The 17263-nt window shown below is 38.6% G+C and overlaps 1 protein-coding gene across 7 annotated transcripts in view; it reads right to left on the bottom strand.

Moving 5' to 3' along the window:
* The window catches only part of RAB18 (RAB GTPASE HOMOLOG B18), a 34287-nt gene that overhangs the window by 4044 nt on the left and 12980 nt on the right, over positions 1 to 17263 (bottom strand). For all 7 annotated transcript variants that reach the window (XM_088850773.1, XM_006847171.4, XM_088850772.1 and 4 more), the window contains 2 exons: positions 16166 to 16287; positions 12685 to 12813 (listed from right to left, as the gene is read on the bottom strand). In XM_088850773.1, coding sequence (XP_088706899.1) covers positions 12685 to 12813; positions 16166 to 16287 — 251 coding nt within the window. The remainder of the gene's footprint in view (positions 1 to 12684; positions 12814 to 16165; positions 16288 to 17263) is intronic.

Genomic DNA, 17263 nt, shown 5'->3' on the forward strand with positions numbered 1-17263 from the left:
TCCACTCAAAAACAAAATGATGGCTGAAGCTGAACTCCAACATTAGGAATCGCATAATCAATCATTCGTGGGTACCTTTTATATAATTTGTTGTTTCAAAACAAATGTTTTGTTTTATTATATTCTTGTTAAGGGTCCACTTAGTTTGTAGTTATGGAGGACAACAATGTTTTTGGAATTTATTTTGTGCACACCACATGCCTCCTTGAGCATGATGTGCCCCTCTTTAATTGCCAACTCAACAAGTGGCAGCTTTAGAGCCTTGAATTAATGCTCATTTGACACATGTGAGATGAGGTGTACTTTCTCTTACATGGTTTATAAACCCCCATGCATCTTAAAAATTGTTTTCTACTTCTTTTACACACTTAAAAATTGTCTTTTTCTAGTAGTTCTCTCACACTCTGACTCTAAAATCAACTTCATTCTACACTCATCGACCCAATTCCAGGTACATGTATGAGTGTTGTACCTATTAATTAATGGCATGATTCAATTTTCTTTTTAATGTTAAGAATGAGATTGACATATTGTGTTTTTTTAAAGTATCAATAGATATTCGGTATATTGCTTTATTGTGATATTCCCAATCAAAGTTTCAATACTTACCATACCGATTGAAATACTTTTTGTTGTGGTTTTTATGCGAGTACACTGATAATGCAACTCAGTAACTTAGGACCCTATTGCATCTCAAAATTATACTGAGTAGGGGATGATCAACACTTCGAAGAAAGCAAGCTCCTCTCATGCTTCCAGATCCCAGAAATCCCTTTGTCACTCAGTATAACCTCCAAAACCAGATCTAATTCCTATAGGATTTTGACTGGTACTACGAGCGTTACTGTTGCTAGATATAACTTCCAAAACCTGATCTAATTCCTATGGGAATTCTACTATTACTAGGAGTATTCTAAAGTTTTTCTACTGATACTGACTCTAGTTAATGGGAGATGCTGCCGAATTTTTGAGAATAAGGTGACAGTGAAAACTATAAAATATAACAATTCAAAGTGTTGATCAGTTAAATTAGACTGATACCATAAGATGACTGCTGGAAGCTCGCTGAAAGCAATGACCCATGATTTTATAAGGTTGGTTCGTTTTGATGTAATTAATTTTAGAAGATAACAGTTCAAGTTCTATTTTTGCTAAGGACCTTAAAAGTGGACTATTTGCTAAGGAAGTCACGTCCCCTTACATCAGTTACGCCTCGGAAGCTATCGGTGATCATACTTCTACAGATCAGATTACTAAGAAAATTCAAGAATGAGACGAAAATGATTATGTAAAGAGCATATCTTGAATGCTCTAAGTGATACTTTATTTGATCCTTATACAGAAATGCCAATTGCATATGAGCTATGGGAAGCTTTGGAACCAAATATAGAAAACAATGATGTCTTTGTAGGAATGGTACATAGAAGCCAAAGCAAGGAGTACTAAAATGGTAGCAATTCGAGCAACTAGAGCAAAGGTGTCAAAGAAAACAACAGCTTCCTTTTGTTTAAATCCTTGCTTTATATTTTTCCATAGTACCATTTGCCTTTATTTTTTCTTGTAAATCCATTTACATCCTAAGGGCTTAGCACCAGAAGGTAAATCCACCAATATCCAAGTGTCATTCTCTAGTATCGATTTCCCCTCATTGTTGACTGCCTCCTCCGAAAAAGGAGCGTCATGTGAGGACACGACAACTTGGAAATTTTTAGGATCTTCCAAAAGATACATTTGGAAATCAGGACGAAGATTAGTTGGCTGCCTGATTCTCTTAAGTCTCCTAGGTTCTAAGTGCTCAAGGTTTTCATGCTCATCAATTTCACATTTACTTTGTCATTCTTCATATTCATTATCCTGCTCACCAACAAATGCGTGTTTGAAATATTCCGCATCCCTGGACTCTTTAATCACATTAGATTCTAGGTCCAGAAATCTATATGCATTGCTGTGTTCAGCATAGCCCACAAAAACACACTTTGTAGATCTAGGTCCAAGTTTAAGACTCTTAAGGTCAGGGAGCCTTACAAAAGCTGCGCAACCCCAAACCGTGAGGAATTCTAAATCAGGTCTACTTACTTTCCAAAGTTCATATGGTGTACCAATAGATTTTGAATATGGAATCCATCTTAAAATGAAACAAGCAGACATTAAAGCCTCTCCCTCAAGATTAGCAGGGAGGTGTGAATTGATGAGCATGGCATTCACCATATCCATAAGAGTGCAATTTTCCGTTTAGCTAAACTAGTGTTTCAAAGAGCGCTAGGCGGCACCGAGGCAGTCGGGGGGGTCCTGGCCGCCAAGCGCCTAGGCGAGCACCCAAAACCTGGGTGACCTAGTAGAAATTTTTTTTTTGGGGTTTTCTCTCTCTAAAATAGCCTCTATTGGATTTTAGGTTTCAAATGAACCTAAAATCCACAATTTGGCCCCTTTCGTATTAAAAAAATGACCCAAAAATACCCTCAAAGAGCCGCATTTCCACCCCTGGGGCGCAGACCTTGGGCGGCTGCCTAGGTGGGTTCCTGGGCATCTAGGAGGGCGCCCAGGGATATCCACCTAGTTTGGCCGCCTAGGCCTGGGCGATGGGCCTAAGCCTTCTGGACCGCCGAAGCGCTGGGCTATCCGCTTTTTAAAACTATGTGCTAAACCATTCTGTTGTGGTGTGTATGGGATAGTAACTTGGTGAATTATTCCATTCTCCTCACAATAGTTAGTGAAGTCGGTGGAACAATATTCACCACCTATATCACTTCTAAGAACCTTAATTCTAAAATTCAATTGTTTTTGAACTTCTGTTTTGTAAACCTTTAATTTCTCAAATACCTCATCTTTGTTCCTAAATCAAATACACATAAGTATATCTTGAGAAATCATGTATGAAAGTGACAAAGAACTTCTTCCCACAACGAGTCCGTGCTTCTCACAGATCACAAACATCACTATGTACCAATTCCAGTGACCTGAAACTTCTTTCCACTTTAAGAAAGGGTTTTCTTGTGATATTTGACCGTACACATACATCACACAGTATATTCTAAATTGCACACCTAGGAATCATATCTAAAGTACCAATTTCTCAATGCATGATAATTGACATGACCTAATCTACCATACCATAATGAAAAGGAATCAAGCATATACATAGAAGATGTATTGATGTACTTATTTCATTATAAACATTGAGTTTGAATATGCCTTCCAAGGCATACCCCATTCTTACGTAGACATCATTCTTCTCTATATTTGGCTTCTAAAGCTTCTCATAGCTCATTTGTAATTGGCATTCCTGAGTAAAGATCAAATAAAGAATCACTTATTATGCTCTTCACATATGTAAAGATTGTCGTCCCATTCTTGAATTTCTTCAATAATCTGATTTGTAGTGGTCTGATCACCAGGAGATTGCGAAAGTGTAACTAATATAAGGGGATGTGGCTTTCTTAACACAATCCACTTTTAAGGTCCTTAGCAAGAATAGAACCTTAGACTGCCATCTTCTAAAATTAATTCCATCAAAACGATCCAGCCTTATAAAATACTGGGTCATTGCTTTCAGCGAGCTTCCAACAGCCATCCCGTGGTATCAGTTTGATTGAACTAATCAACACTTTAATATTTTACAGCTTTCACTATTACCGTATTCCCAAATATTCAACACCACCTCCCCTTATCCAAAGTCATTATCAATAGATAAATCACAGAATACACTTAGCACAAGTTGAATTACCATAGGAATTAGATTATGTTTTGGAGGTTATATCTGGCAACAGAAATGCTCCTAATACCAGTCAGATTCCCGTAGGAATTAGATCAGGTTTCGGAAGTTAAACTGTGTGACAAAAGGATTTTCAGGATCTAGAGGCACGGGAGGAGCTTGCTTTATTTGAAGTGTTAATCACCCCTTGGTAAAATTCTGAGATGCAATAGGGTCCTTGGTGAACACCCCCAGGATACTGTGAGATCAAAATCTGCATGAGTTATTGAGTTGCATTCTCAGTGTATCGCATAAAAACCACATCAAAAGGTCATCCAATCGATATGATAAGTATTGAAACTTCGATTGAGAATATTACAATAAAGCAATATACTGAATATCTATCAATACTTCAAGAAAACACAGTAACTCAAAGTACTATATATCCCCTACAATTAGAAGGACGTACTTCTAGTGTTAATTTAATGCTTAACATTCAAAAGAAAATTGAATCGTGCCATTAATGTATAGGTACAACACTCATACATGTACTTGGAATTGAGTCGATGAGTGTAGAATGAAGTTGATTTTAGAGTGAGAGTGTGAGAGCAGTACTAGAAAAGTAAAATTTGTAGGTGTGTAGAAAAAGTAAAAAATGATTTTTAAAATGTATGGGGGTTTATATAGAGAAAGTACACATCATCTCACATGTGTCAAATAAGCCTTAATTAAAGATTCTACAACCACTTGTTAAGTTAGCAATTATAGAGGGGCACGTCATGCTCAAGGAGGCACGTGGTGTGCACAAAATAAACTCCAAAAACATTGTGGTCCTCCAAGAATACAAAAGCTAAGTGGACCTAAACAAAAATATAATAAAACAAAACATTTATTTTGAAACAACAAATTAAATAGAAAAACAAAACTCACTAGAGCACAAAGCTCATAGAAAACTATCACCAAACCATTGGAGTGCACCCCACATAATCATCATCATCATTCGAGCCTTATCCCAACTATTTGGAGTCGGTTACACAAATCTTGTTCCGCCATTCCGCTCTATCAAGAGCCATACCCATTGGTTCAAGATTCATGAAAATATGTGGCAAAATTTTACACTAGCTGCCCACCTAACACAACCCTCCTCCTTTCTCCGGGCTTGGGACATGCATGCCTAGCTTGGGGCACACCTCGCATGATAGCCCATACTCGGGCAAGACATCAAGTGCAATATCATCCACCAAATCATCTCTTTGATCATCCTTGCCTTCACCTTGTTGTCCACAGATAATATCATCCACTAAATCATCATCAAAGATAGCAACCCCATCAAAGACGGGATCACTGTCAAAGACAAGCATCATCTTCATCAAAAGGCTTCTTGTAAAAGATTGGATCACCAATGAAATCACATTGATCATCAAGGATTTGGGGAAGAAATTCCCTTCCCAGATCCTCATATAATATTCAAGGTGTAATCATGCTGTGCCAAATCATCAAGGCCCATGGTCACTAAATGTCACTTCTGGCTCTTCTTCCTCAGGTTCCTCATCAAAAAAAAGGTCTCCATCAAATGACAACTTGATGCCCACTTCAAGAAACTCCTCATCAAAGGTTAAATTTTTTTCCATTAGGGCATTGAGAAGAGACATGCCTGATTTCTTATCACTTAATAATGTTGTTGTTTGAGTGATTTGGGTGACTAGAACTGCTCCCAACACCCATAGTATCCCCCTGCCACTTGTATTCCCCCTTTGTCGCTTAAATTCGCTTCCACTGCCACTTGTATTGCCCTAGGCAGCGACCTGTCTCGACGATGATGCCTTTGCTGAGCCTAAACCTCAACCTCAACTGCAAGGTTATAAGCTTCATATAAGGTCCAGTAGCGCTGTAGCACCACCACATCTTGTATTGATGTTCTCAACCCACCAACATAGTGAGCTAGGGACTGTTCCTCTCTTTCAACCACATCACTTTGCACTCTCAACTGTTGAAATTCATCAGTGTACTCTTCTACACTATTTTCTCTTGACGAAGATTATTCATCCTATGATAAAGAGACTGGAAATAATTTCAGGCAGGTATTTTTCCTTTAATTTCCTTTTCATCTTCTCCCAGGTATTAATTTTGGATTTCCCTATTCTCTCCCTTCTAGGCCTAAGTTGTTCCTATCATGTTGATGCACCTTCGTGATCTGGCAATACTTTTACTTTTTTATTTTATTTTATTTTCAGGAATCTCCTTATAATAAAAAACCTTTTCTTCAATATTTAACCAATATATATAACTCCTTGTCTTGAACCTGACCATCAAAACCAAGTATATCCACTTTCACATCGACATTCCTAGAGTGATGCCTCCCACGTCTAAGCCTTTTTTCACTGTCCTCCTCACTCAATTCCAATAGTGCGCAATGGTGAAAAGAGTTGTACTTGAGATTTTTCTTGGGCTGAAGGATCACCATCTTTGCGCATGATTGATAATTTTGCGCTACTGCATAAGCTGCTGAACTTGCCTTTTGAGGTCCTCAATCTCTTCATATCTGGGATCACGAAGTGGGTCTACAAAAACCTCCCTTCCACGGCTCCTCGTTGCTACAATGGGTTCACTAAAATCACAAACCCCAAATAGAGAATCAACAAAACTAGGGGTGGCAACGGGTTGGGTCCAGCTCGACTCGATACTGGACCCGAATAGTCTTCGGGTCCAGGTTTTGGACCTAGACTGTCCAAAAATTGGACCCATACCCGTACCCATCAGATCCCAGGTCTGATCCGGTTCATTGGCGCCCTATGACTATGAGCTTCTTTTTTCTTTTTTGCCCTTTTTTGCCCTTTTTTGGCCATCATATACCCATATTATTGGCACCAAGGTCACAATCACATGCCATTAGATTTCATGCCGTCTGATTTGTCATTTAATAACTACATATTACTACGAGTTCTTATTCTATACAATCCTTAATACACCTAAACGAATAGGGCTCAAAGTAAAGTATTTTATCCCATCAGTTTATAGGTACGGATCGGGTAGGGGTAGGGGTCGGGTTTGGCTGGACCCGAATAGTGTTCAGGGCCAAAACCTGGACCCAGACCCGACCTGTCGGGTCCAAAAATTAGACCCATACTCGGACTCGAGGTTGGGTCTACCCGTCAGGTCCCGGATCTAGCTAGGTCCATTGCAACCACTAAACAAAACCTAGCTAAAATCAGCCAGATCTAGGCCGAATTCAACAAACCCGGGATTGAATCAACAAACCCTGGTCCAAATTAAGCACACCCCAACTTGGTTGTAGGTAGGGGTAGCAACGGGTCAGGTATGGGTCGGGTTTAGCTGAACCTGGACCCGGACCCGAAATACCACTTATGGACCCGTATTCGGACTCATACCTGATGGGTCCAAAGAGCAACAAACCCGTACCCGTACTTGGGATATGGATTAGGACACGGGCCAAAGACCCATACCTGAGACAAAAATGGGCAGATCCCGTTTTTAATGCATACTTCTATGCCTTACGAAGCTTTTTTCATGGAGAGATAGTTTCTAAAAATATTGCATTGAAATGCAAAAAAAAATCACGAAAATTAAATAAAAACTTGCTAATTTTTCTAATCTTCCACCAAGCATCAAGATGAAACAAAAGAAGGCATAAAAATCAAATAAAAAATTGCCATTTTTTGTTGATCCTCCACCGAGCATCAAGATGCAAAAAAGGAAAGGACAAAAATCAAATAAAAACTTGTCATTTTTGCTTATCTTCAAGATACAAAAAGGAAAGCACGAAAATCAAATAAAAACTTTGCCATTTTTCTGATCTTTCCGTTAAGCATCAAGATGCAGAAAAAGAGAGTACAAAAATCAAATAAAAACTTGTCATTTTTGCTGATCTTCCACCGGGCATCAAGATGCAAAAAAAGAATGCATGAAAACCAAATAAAAACTTGCCATTCTTGCTGATAATTCACCGAGCATCAAGATGCAAAAAAAGAAAGCACTAAAATCAAATACTTGCCATTTTTGCTGATCTTCCACCGAGCATCAAGATGCAAAAAAAAGAATGCACGAAAATCATATAAAAGAAATAGGGTTTGGCAAGGAAAGAGAAATAGAGAGGGAGAGAGAGCGAGAGGAGAGAGAGAGAAGAGAGAGTTGGGCTCTCATAGTCATAGGGGAAGAGAGCGAGTTGGGCTATTGCAGGGGAAGAGAGAGAATTGGGCTTTTGTAGGGGAAGAGAGAGAGAATAGAAATAGGGCTTTCACAGGGGAAGAGAAATAGGGTTTGGAAGAGAGTGAAATAGGGTTTGGAAGAAAGAGAGTGAAATAGGGTTTGGAAGAAAGAGAGTGAAGAGAAATATAAAATTAATATATATATATATATATATATATATATATATATATATATATATATATATATATCTATATATATATATTAATAATTCCGGGTTGGGTTCACTGGAACTAGGGTTGCCAATGGACCGGGCCAGGAAAAGGGACCAGCCTGAATAGGCCCGGCCCGAAAATAAATTATGAAAAGGCTCTGCCTGGATAAGCCGTCCTGGCTCGAAAAAGCCCGGTTGTCCGCTGCTTTAAAAAACCTTGATCAGCTTCTGCAACTCCTTGCCATTAGGGTTCCCTCTCCCTCTTTTTTTTTTTGATAGAAACCATTAAAGATCCATTCAATTTCAAGACCCAACCATGAATTTCAACAAAGTTTACCATATCACGAGTTCCTGTATCATATCACACAACAAATCTCCATTAGAAACACAAAAAAGAGAGGAAAGAACGCACCCAACAAAACGTATCACACATTGATCATTTCTCTCTCTAAAATTATGAAAGAGTGAGAAAGGCCTCAAATTGGACTTGGGTCGACTCCATTTGAGGCCTTCTCTAGGACTTTATGAACCACGGGTTTGGTTAACGTGAGGGGGCGATCTTGTGCCTCTTCCTCGTCTTCCTCAATGTCTGTTGTGTTGAGGTTTATCTAGGAACATCTCTTTAGAGAGGCGAAGAAAGCAGAGGCCACGCTTGTTCCCACCCAATTTGCCATTCTATCGATCTTTTTGCAGTTGAGGAAGCTACAATTCTCCATCAATGAAGGGCTAAATCTCTGCAAAACCTAGCGAGAGAGAGAGAGAGAGAGAGAGAGAGAGAGAGAGAGAGAGAGAGAGAGAGAGAGAGATGGAACCTTAAGAATGGGTTGGAGATTGGAGAGAGCAGAGAGGTGACAAAAAATTAGGTTTAGAAAGTTAGGGTTTAGAGAGAGAGATTGGGTTTTGAGAGAGATTTTCAGAGAGTGGATTTTTAAAGAGAAAAAGAAAATGGTTTTTTAGAGAGAGAGAGATTGGATCTCTAGAAAGAGAAGGAATGAGTTTAGAGAGAGATTAGATTTCTAGAAAGAATGGGTTTTTAGAGATAAAAAGAGAGATTGGGTTTTTAGAGAGAGAAAGAGATATTGGGTTTTTAGATAGAAATAAATATTGGGTTTTTTGAGAGAGATTGAGTTTTAGAAAGAGAGAGATTGGATTTTTAAAGAGAGAGGAATTTAAGTTTTCTAAAAAATACTTTAATATCTATTATTTTTTTTTTTTGGCATACTATAAATAAAAAAAGCTTGAAGAGTGAAGATTAAAATTAAAAAAAAAAAAACTAAATGGGCTGGGCCAATCATGCCTGTTGGGCAAATTTTCTGAGCCGGCCCGTTAGAGGCCCATTAACAACAGTGTCCATAGTGGCCCGTCCGTTAGAGGCTCCGAACCCGTTAGCATCCCGTTGGCTGGCCCGTTAGTGGCCCGAAACAGAGCCTGTCCATTGGCAGCACCCGTACCTGACCCGCGTCTATTTCAGGTCCTAGAGATGGACCCGGACCCTACCCGCCAAGTCCAAGTGCTGGACCCAAGGCAGGTCTATCCCGTGGGTCCCGGGTTGGGTCCAGGTCCATTGCCACCCCTAGTTGTAGGTTCCTCACCTTGCTATTAAATAAACCTAAGCTCTGATACCAAATAGATCTAGGAAATTTGAAGAACATAAAATCGATAGTAATTTAAACCAAACACAAAGCAACAAACTATAGGAACCTAGGATATTTCTTCAAACCAGGCTAGGATTTCAAAAGATGGGCCTTTGAAACAAACCACGTTGATGAGACATTTAGGCCCCATGTACCACTTTTATATTCTATTTAATGTTCAAAAGACAATAGGTGTCCGTGCAAATAGTACATTGACTAAAAAGTCCCAACTCAAGCGACTTTTAAAATAAATGACCTTGACCATAAAATGACCACAAATTCCCCAACTGGTCCCAAAAATAAAAGCAATTAAAAATAACCCTAAAGTAGCTAGACAATTATGCCAAACTCTTCTTGTTCTTCTTGGTAACCCTCCTAGGTTCTCATCCTCCAAATATGCACAAGATTTAGGAGGAGTCTGCTGCTCGCATAGAGGATACTGGTCACTTTGTCCACTTGAAGCACTTTGTGCATCACAGGGCTAATACTCCATGGATTGGTGAATGGAATACATGTGAGCTCACTGAATTATGAGCTAGACAAAAGGACAGTTGGGTGTCGTTGGGTTTATGAAGTAAAATATCAGCTTGATGGCAATGTTGAGAGAATAAAAGCCAGATTAAAGCATGAAATTCACTTGTCTCCAAAAAAGTATATGACTGATTTGTTGATAGAAACTGTCTCAAAAAAAGTACGTGACTGATTTGTTGATAGAAACTGGAACATTAGGTGCTAAACCAGTTGAGACTCCTATGGATTCAAATACAAAATTATTGGCTGATAATGGGAAGTAGTTTGAGGATCTAGGAAGGTGCAGAAAACTCGTAGGCACACTAATTTATCTGACCATCAATAAGCCTAATATTGCTTTTGCAATAAGTGTAGTGAGTTGGTTTGCACACAAAAAGAATGAAATATTCCCATCCTTGTCACAAGGGATGATAGTTAGTGTATTCTGTAATGCTATAACCTCTTTAGCAACCATGATAGAAGATAGTGATACAGTAGAGGTTTGGCATTTCTAACAGTTTATAGTTTTTCTTCGATTCAGAGGTGAAAAGGTACCTATTTTTTCAGTTGGAAACCATGTATATTCACTAGGGAAGCTAGGGATGGAAGTTGTGTTTATTTGTTCTCTTGGTGGAAGGAAGCTGTGTCTATTTGAGATGTGGAGAGGCTGCAATCTCCACGAAATCAAAGAGTTGAATATGATACTCTCACCTCAGAAACTTCCCATCAGTCCAAGACAGTTTGTAACCCAATACTGGCCACAGCAAAACTATTCTGGTGACTCAGTCCCAAGGCCAAGGCAATCTTGTTCAGTGCAAATATAGAATGTGAGAATTTATATTTGAATTGCAAAATCAACAAAATTTTCCATATTGGATCAAGAAGATCACATTTCGGTATGGTGTTCATTGCTGCTGTTGACATGGTTAATTTTGAGCTACATTTCCCATGTTGGTCATGAGATATTAAATTTCTTTTTTATAATAATGATTTTCACTCCTGGAGAGTTAGTGGCTCAAAAGATATCCTTCTTGTTATGCAAAAGGGTAGGATCACTTCCAGTGAGCTTTGCCCATCTTCATCTTCGTGAATCCAGGCTCTACAGGATCAAGGTTGCAGCAGTTTTGAAGAGCACATTTTGTGGACTGGAAAGGAAGATTATGCTATTAGGTTGAAGTTTGCATGTCAAGTAGCATTGAGAATTCTTGGTAACAGAAGCCCATGGAATTTTGAAACAGGTAAGACTTTGGAAGAAGAAGCTAAAATTCATATCTGCTTTCATGATCTATGGTTTGGTGTGAGAGACTCCTATAAAAGAGCAGGGATTGTGGTTGATATGGTCCTCATTTGCTTGATGTAAGAGTAGATTCAATCTTTCCGGATGATGCGTACTCTGCCAAGCAAGTCATTCCATCATACAGACAACTAAGATAGGCTCTGCGATGGCAGAAAAATGCAAGTTCAGCATCTTTCCCTAATCGTGACAGTCACATATACCATAATAAAACAGCCGATCATGATAAAAAAGGCTTCAAATCTGTGGTTCCCTTTGGAGTTCAATCTGAAGTTGTGAACTTTCAAACTATATAAAAAGAAAGATTTGTTGACACCTTTTAAAGGTTAGAGATATGCCAACTACCAAGTTCAAGTGTAACTTACAGTTCAGCTGCAATCTAAAGTTTATTACTACAACATATGACATCTATGGGCAAGGAGACAAGGTCGCAAGATAGTACGCATACAAGTGTGCTCAAGAATTATGTATGGATATCATAAAAGACCAAGCAAAAATACGGTTGAGGAAGGGTAGTGAGGGGGATAAAAGAAGGGGATAGATAATGGATAAGCGGAGGAACGGAAGCTTAAGCACCCGGCCTCACCAGGGAAGGGCGGTCGCAGGAGAGTTCTCAGTGTTAATTGGATTCTGGTAACGAGGAGTTCACATCAGTATCTACCACAGTATAAAGAGATACGGGTATCTACAATAGTCTCATATAGATTACTGAGATAGAAGAACGTATGTGCAAAGTAGGAAGAGGCCAGACTGCATTATTTGTCAGGTCCAACCAAAGCATGTTGATCAGACCAATCTTGTTCACCTATCTAGAGATGATTCAAAGCATAAAATGGTATGCATTATATTCCAAAACAATTGCAATAAAATCCAAGGGCCAACAGAATGTTTTAAGTATCAGATTTCTGACATTGTTTTCCATGTATGGTCTTAATATTTCTATAACAACCTTCCTTTTACTAAATTGAGGCAAAGAAAAAATCTTTAAAAGTTTATACAGTGCTTTCTTCCATAACAGATGCAGTTAAAAAGAAAACTCAGTGTCATATCATAATTGAAATGAATGCTAATAATTGTAGGCAACTACTATTCAGGGGAAAGTAATCGACAAAGCTCCTTTGGGCATCCAAGATTCATCAGGAGCCAAGGCCAAACATTCACTGAAGACCATGAGTACCTTCAAGACAAGCTCCTCGAAACATTGTTGTACATTAACACGAGTCTTTGCACTGCATTCAATGAAAAGGCAACCATATTCCCTTGCAAAGGCTATCCCCTCCTTTTTCGTCACAACTCTTTCACTCTCCTGAAGACACAAAAAACAAGTATTGGTTCAAAACCTGAACTGCCCTCATTTTCCAGAATATAGAGAGGTTCATGTTGATATTATACTGAATAACATGAATTGATGATAATGAAAAAAAAGCATGACACAATCTTTCAAAAAATGTATCATCATCAACAAAATCTCCATCAGGTCTGACAGGTGCATTTGTTTATAAAAGAAAACAAAGGGCTAACTGGACAAAAACTGACCTATGCCTACTTCATATGACTATCAACACTGTTGGTGTCCTTAACAAGTAGATAGTGGTTGTACCCATTAGTTCAGCTCTGCTGTGCGGCTAGAAAATGCTTTTTGGGACAATCATCAAGACAAGGTGGTGATACACACTGTTTCTTAACCATTTCGAGAAGTTTAACGAGTAACATAAATAAAGAGCACAAATACTTCATGCATACATAGAGATGATACTGGGATGAATACAATCATCACTTCAAGTTTAGAAATACGGGTTGAAAGAGAACAGGGTGTCTTTACCCGATTGTAACCTGAAGTGTCAACACAAAGCTGGAAGGAGGTCAGACCACCATAGTGCTAGGCCTAACTTGAAGGTAGGCACATATCCGATGGTTCCTTGGTAACAATTGGAGTTGATCACAACTAGGAAGGCCAATAGTTGCTTGCTTAAAGTAGATCTTGGATCAGCATCGAAATGGGAAATGCCATTTATGTTATCTATATGGGAGTACATCAATGGAAACAGCTGGAGTGGTCAAAATAAAACTTGAATTCCTCTAACAACTATGATTGATTGAATTCCTCTAATAACTACTATTGATCCTCTTCCCAAAATCTTAACTAAAGAGCAGGATGTTAAGACAGCCTGTTTTCAGCCTCCCTCTTTATTAAGTTATTTCTGACAATTTGAATGAGGTGACAGATGCTAGGGTATTGAAGAATTCTAAACCTGGAGCCAGAACAATAAAGGTCTCTTATTTGCATTTTGTGGGTCATATACTGGTGCTTGAGGATGCTTTAGGGGATCAATCTCTCTATCTTAGGAGTTGAGATACTCTCATTGGGAATGAGTCATTGCTCAGAACCTTAGGACAAGTATCTAATGAGTCCGAGGTTGGACATGTGACTTGAGCCATATCGGGCATGCCAAAAGTTAACAGGGAGAAGCAAAATGAGGAAGTTGTGGGGGATGTTGCTCAAGAAATTATAAGGAAGCAAGTTAGAGCACCAGTTCTAAAGTGAGCATGGAGGTGATAAGGAGGTTGGAACGATAAGATTTTGTCAATTAAAGGCATAATGGTTTCGTTCAAAGATATATTGGCCTTCCTCTCTAGCTTAAGCATTATTATCAAATGCCTATGGCAGTGATATAGAAGCATTAAAACAAGAATTTATAATGGCAATGCTTAAGTAGAGATGACCACTTAGTGTAATGAGAAGAGAACCACATATCCAAAGCTCCAGGAAGATCAGAAGAAACGGACGAAGAAAGAATTCTTTAGGTGGGCTGCAACAACTGATCAATGCGAAGGGGCTCCGGAAATGGGCTCATTTTTGGGTAAGCATGAGAGAGACGATATTGGAGAATAATCTAGTCACATGCATATGATCCATGTTGGCTGAGTTTTCAAAGCTGATTTCCTAGCAAAAGAAAAGCGATAGAGCTTCTAGAAAATAAATGTTGTCCCAAACTATCTTCAGCAATTCAAATTCCCCCAGGACTAAAATATTTCATGAGATAATGCGTGTAACAAAGTGTTTAGGCAAGGAGGATCGAGTATCCAATGTGTTGGCTCTCAGAACAGATCAAGATGAGGAAGCTGATGAAGCAGCAAGATTTTAATACTGTCGACACGATCACAAGGAATCCTTATCCAATTTCAAGTATGAAATTAGTAGCTGATCCTGAGCAAATAGTTCGAGTTGGATATTTCCATTTGGAAATGAAAGGCATACCTCTTACAAGAAAGGTTTAGCCTAACAAAATTGTCGAAGATTCTTTGGCCTGTTTCAGTTAACAGTGAGGATTCAGTACACCTTAATCACAGACTTCAACACCATACCTGGTATGTAATAAAACATGAACTTTCTTTCAAGGTGAGTACTTGGCACTATGGGATTATGAATGAATGCAAACTTCTTGCATCATGGAGTTGTGCAAGCCTGAATTGGGTTGCAGGCAAGTGAGGAGTTCCCTCTCAAGCAAGCATATGTAAGGTGATGAAGAACCATACTTTAGGGTTGTCATGTCGAGTGAGAAAAAAGTCATCCATAGCACCTGGAAAGATACTATCATGTGGGTGCCACCCAGAAAGTTATTATCATGTGAATACCCCATCCCTGAAGAGGAACTTGTCAAAGGTCAAAATGAGGTTCTGTAGGAATGTCGTTTTAGGTAAATCAGAGGGAAAGATCACCTACCCATTGTCATAAATAAAACCTCTCAAGTAAGTACAAGAGGAAACCCTTTATAGAGGAATGATAGAATATATTGGGATTGAGCTAATGAACTCCGGAGATTGCATTCTCCAAAACGATTGCACAAGCAACACTGCTCTTTTGGCAGACTGGTCTTCCACCAAGTTATATTAAGGAAATCAGTGTTCACCTTTTCAAAGCTGAAATTTCTCCAACTGAAAATTTTTGCAGCTAGACACATGCCCCGTGGTGGACTAGTGTTATTTAGACACCTCACTCAAAAAGAAGAACCATTCCAATAACCAAGCTGCAATGGTTAAGTAGCAGTCCCAGTTCGGGCCTTGAAACAGAGCTTCTGTAGGGAAATTATTGCACAAGGCCCCAAAAGGAAATAATCTTTTGTCCGCAAGCTCATTTTGAGGCAATTGAACTGCTAATATAAAGGCATTCTCATTTTTTGTCGCCTAACCTTTTTCAAAAGAATTGGTTTACTACCCTTTTTGGGTGTACATTTTTGGGTGTACATTTATTTACAGTAACTCTCCTATGTTCTTATGTGTGCAATTCCCATCTTAGTAGCTTATATTAGTCCAACCACCAGGTACATACTGGAACTCACGTGATAGCTTGCTTTATTGGATTTGCTATGGCTCCAATGGGTGATAGCTTCAAATATCACGTAGGCCCCTATGCATATCAAAACCCATCACACTATGTAGTTTGATGATTAAGATAGAGCTGGGACCATTAGCAGTTGTGTCAAAAACAGAATAAGGATCATTGCACATAGAGAATCAACCAAAACAAATGCAATTCCGGCCAACTGCTGAAAGCCATAAACTACTGAACTCCCTTATTAAGTAAAGGCAGTAGGCAATTCTTTTCACTTGGCCAAAAAAAAAAACAAAAATTGGTTATCTCTTTCTATGAGAATTACCTTATCAACTTTATTCCCAACAAGCATCTTGATGCAGTCCTGGTTAGTGGAATATAGGTCCACTTCCTTTGCCCATACATCTGACAGGTTTGTAAATGTTTCTCTCCTGGTAACATCATATACTGCAAGAATTACAAACAAATGATGCTATGATCAAACAAACTGCAGAACAACTTCAGTGTAATCATAAAAGAAGAAAGGTAAAAAGAAAAAATAATCAAAATGATTTTACTGATTTGACAGCTACATGAGTAAAAGACTGTCTGTGCAATAAGAATTATGAATCCCCAGCTACAGAAGAAAGGTATGAGAATAATCGTACTGAGGAAACTTCTTCACCAACCATCAGTATCATACAATCTCATACCTTTGCAAATCAGCCAGCATTAATAAGCAGAATTTACCAGAAAAATATTCTAGAATAAAAGAAAAAAGAACATTCCCCAGGAGATTACCCAAACAACAAAAAGAATAAAATATTCCTATCTTAGTCATCATGGATGATGATGAGTGTATCCTGTACTGCTAGAACCTCTTTAGTATAGATGATAGTGATCTAATACAGTGGAGGTTTGGCATTTCTAACAGTATCCAGTTTTTCTTCATTCAGAGATGAAAAGATACCCATTTTAAGTAAGAAAACCCTTTATTTTCAATAGGTAAGTTAGGGATATAGAGAAAGCTTCATATGCTAGGTTAAGAACCCATATCCTTAGAGATTGATCAGAGTTACTGCAACATGTGGCCTTTGGCCTTGTGTCAATGTCGATATGTTGACACATGTCGACACGTGGGGACACTAGATACATATACCAACATCAAAAAATAAATTAGGAAGACATGAAGGGGCTCGATATCGGCTCATTTTGAGCTTCTTTAGTTCATTCTAATGCCTCTCCACCCAAATGGTTAATGCTAAAAAGGGAAAGCTAGAACATACATTATAGAAAATACAACATTTTCTTTATAAAAAAATAAATGTATGGGCGTACAAATTATATTGGTTTTTTAGGCCAAAGTACTAGATGCCTATGACACTCGGAGAAACTAACACCTCATGTTGGTGGTGCCCATGTAACACTAGATACGACTGTTCTA

This window comes from Amborella trichopoda, chromosome 11 (genome assembly GCF_054954075.1).
Source record: "Amborella trichopoda isolate Santa Cruz 75 chromosome 11, AtrichopodaSantaCruz75HAP2 v2.0, whole genome shotgun sequence".
In the NCBI taxonomy this organism is placed as follows: Eukaryota; Viridiplantae; Streptophyta; class Magnoliopsida; order Amborellales; family Amborellaceae; genus Amborella; species Amborella trichopoda.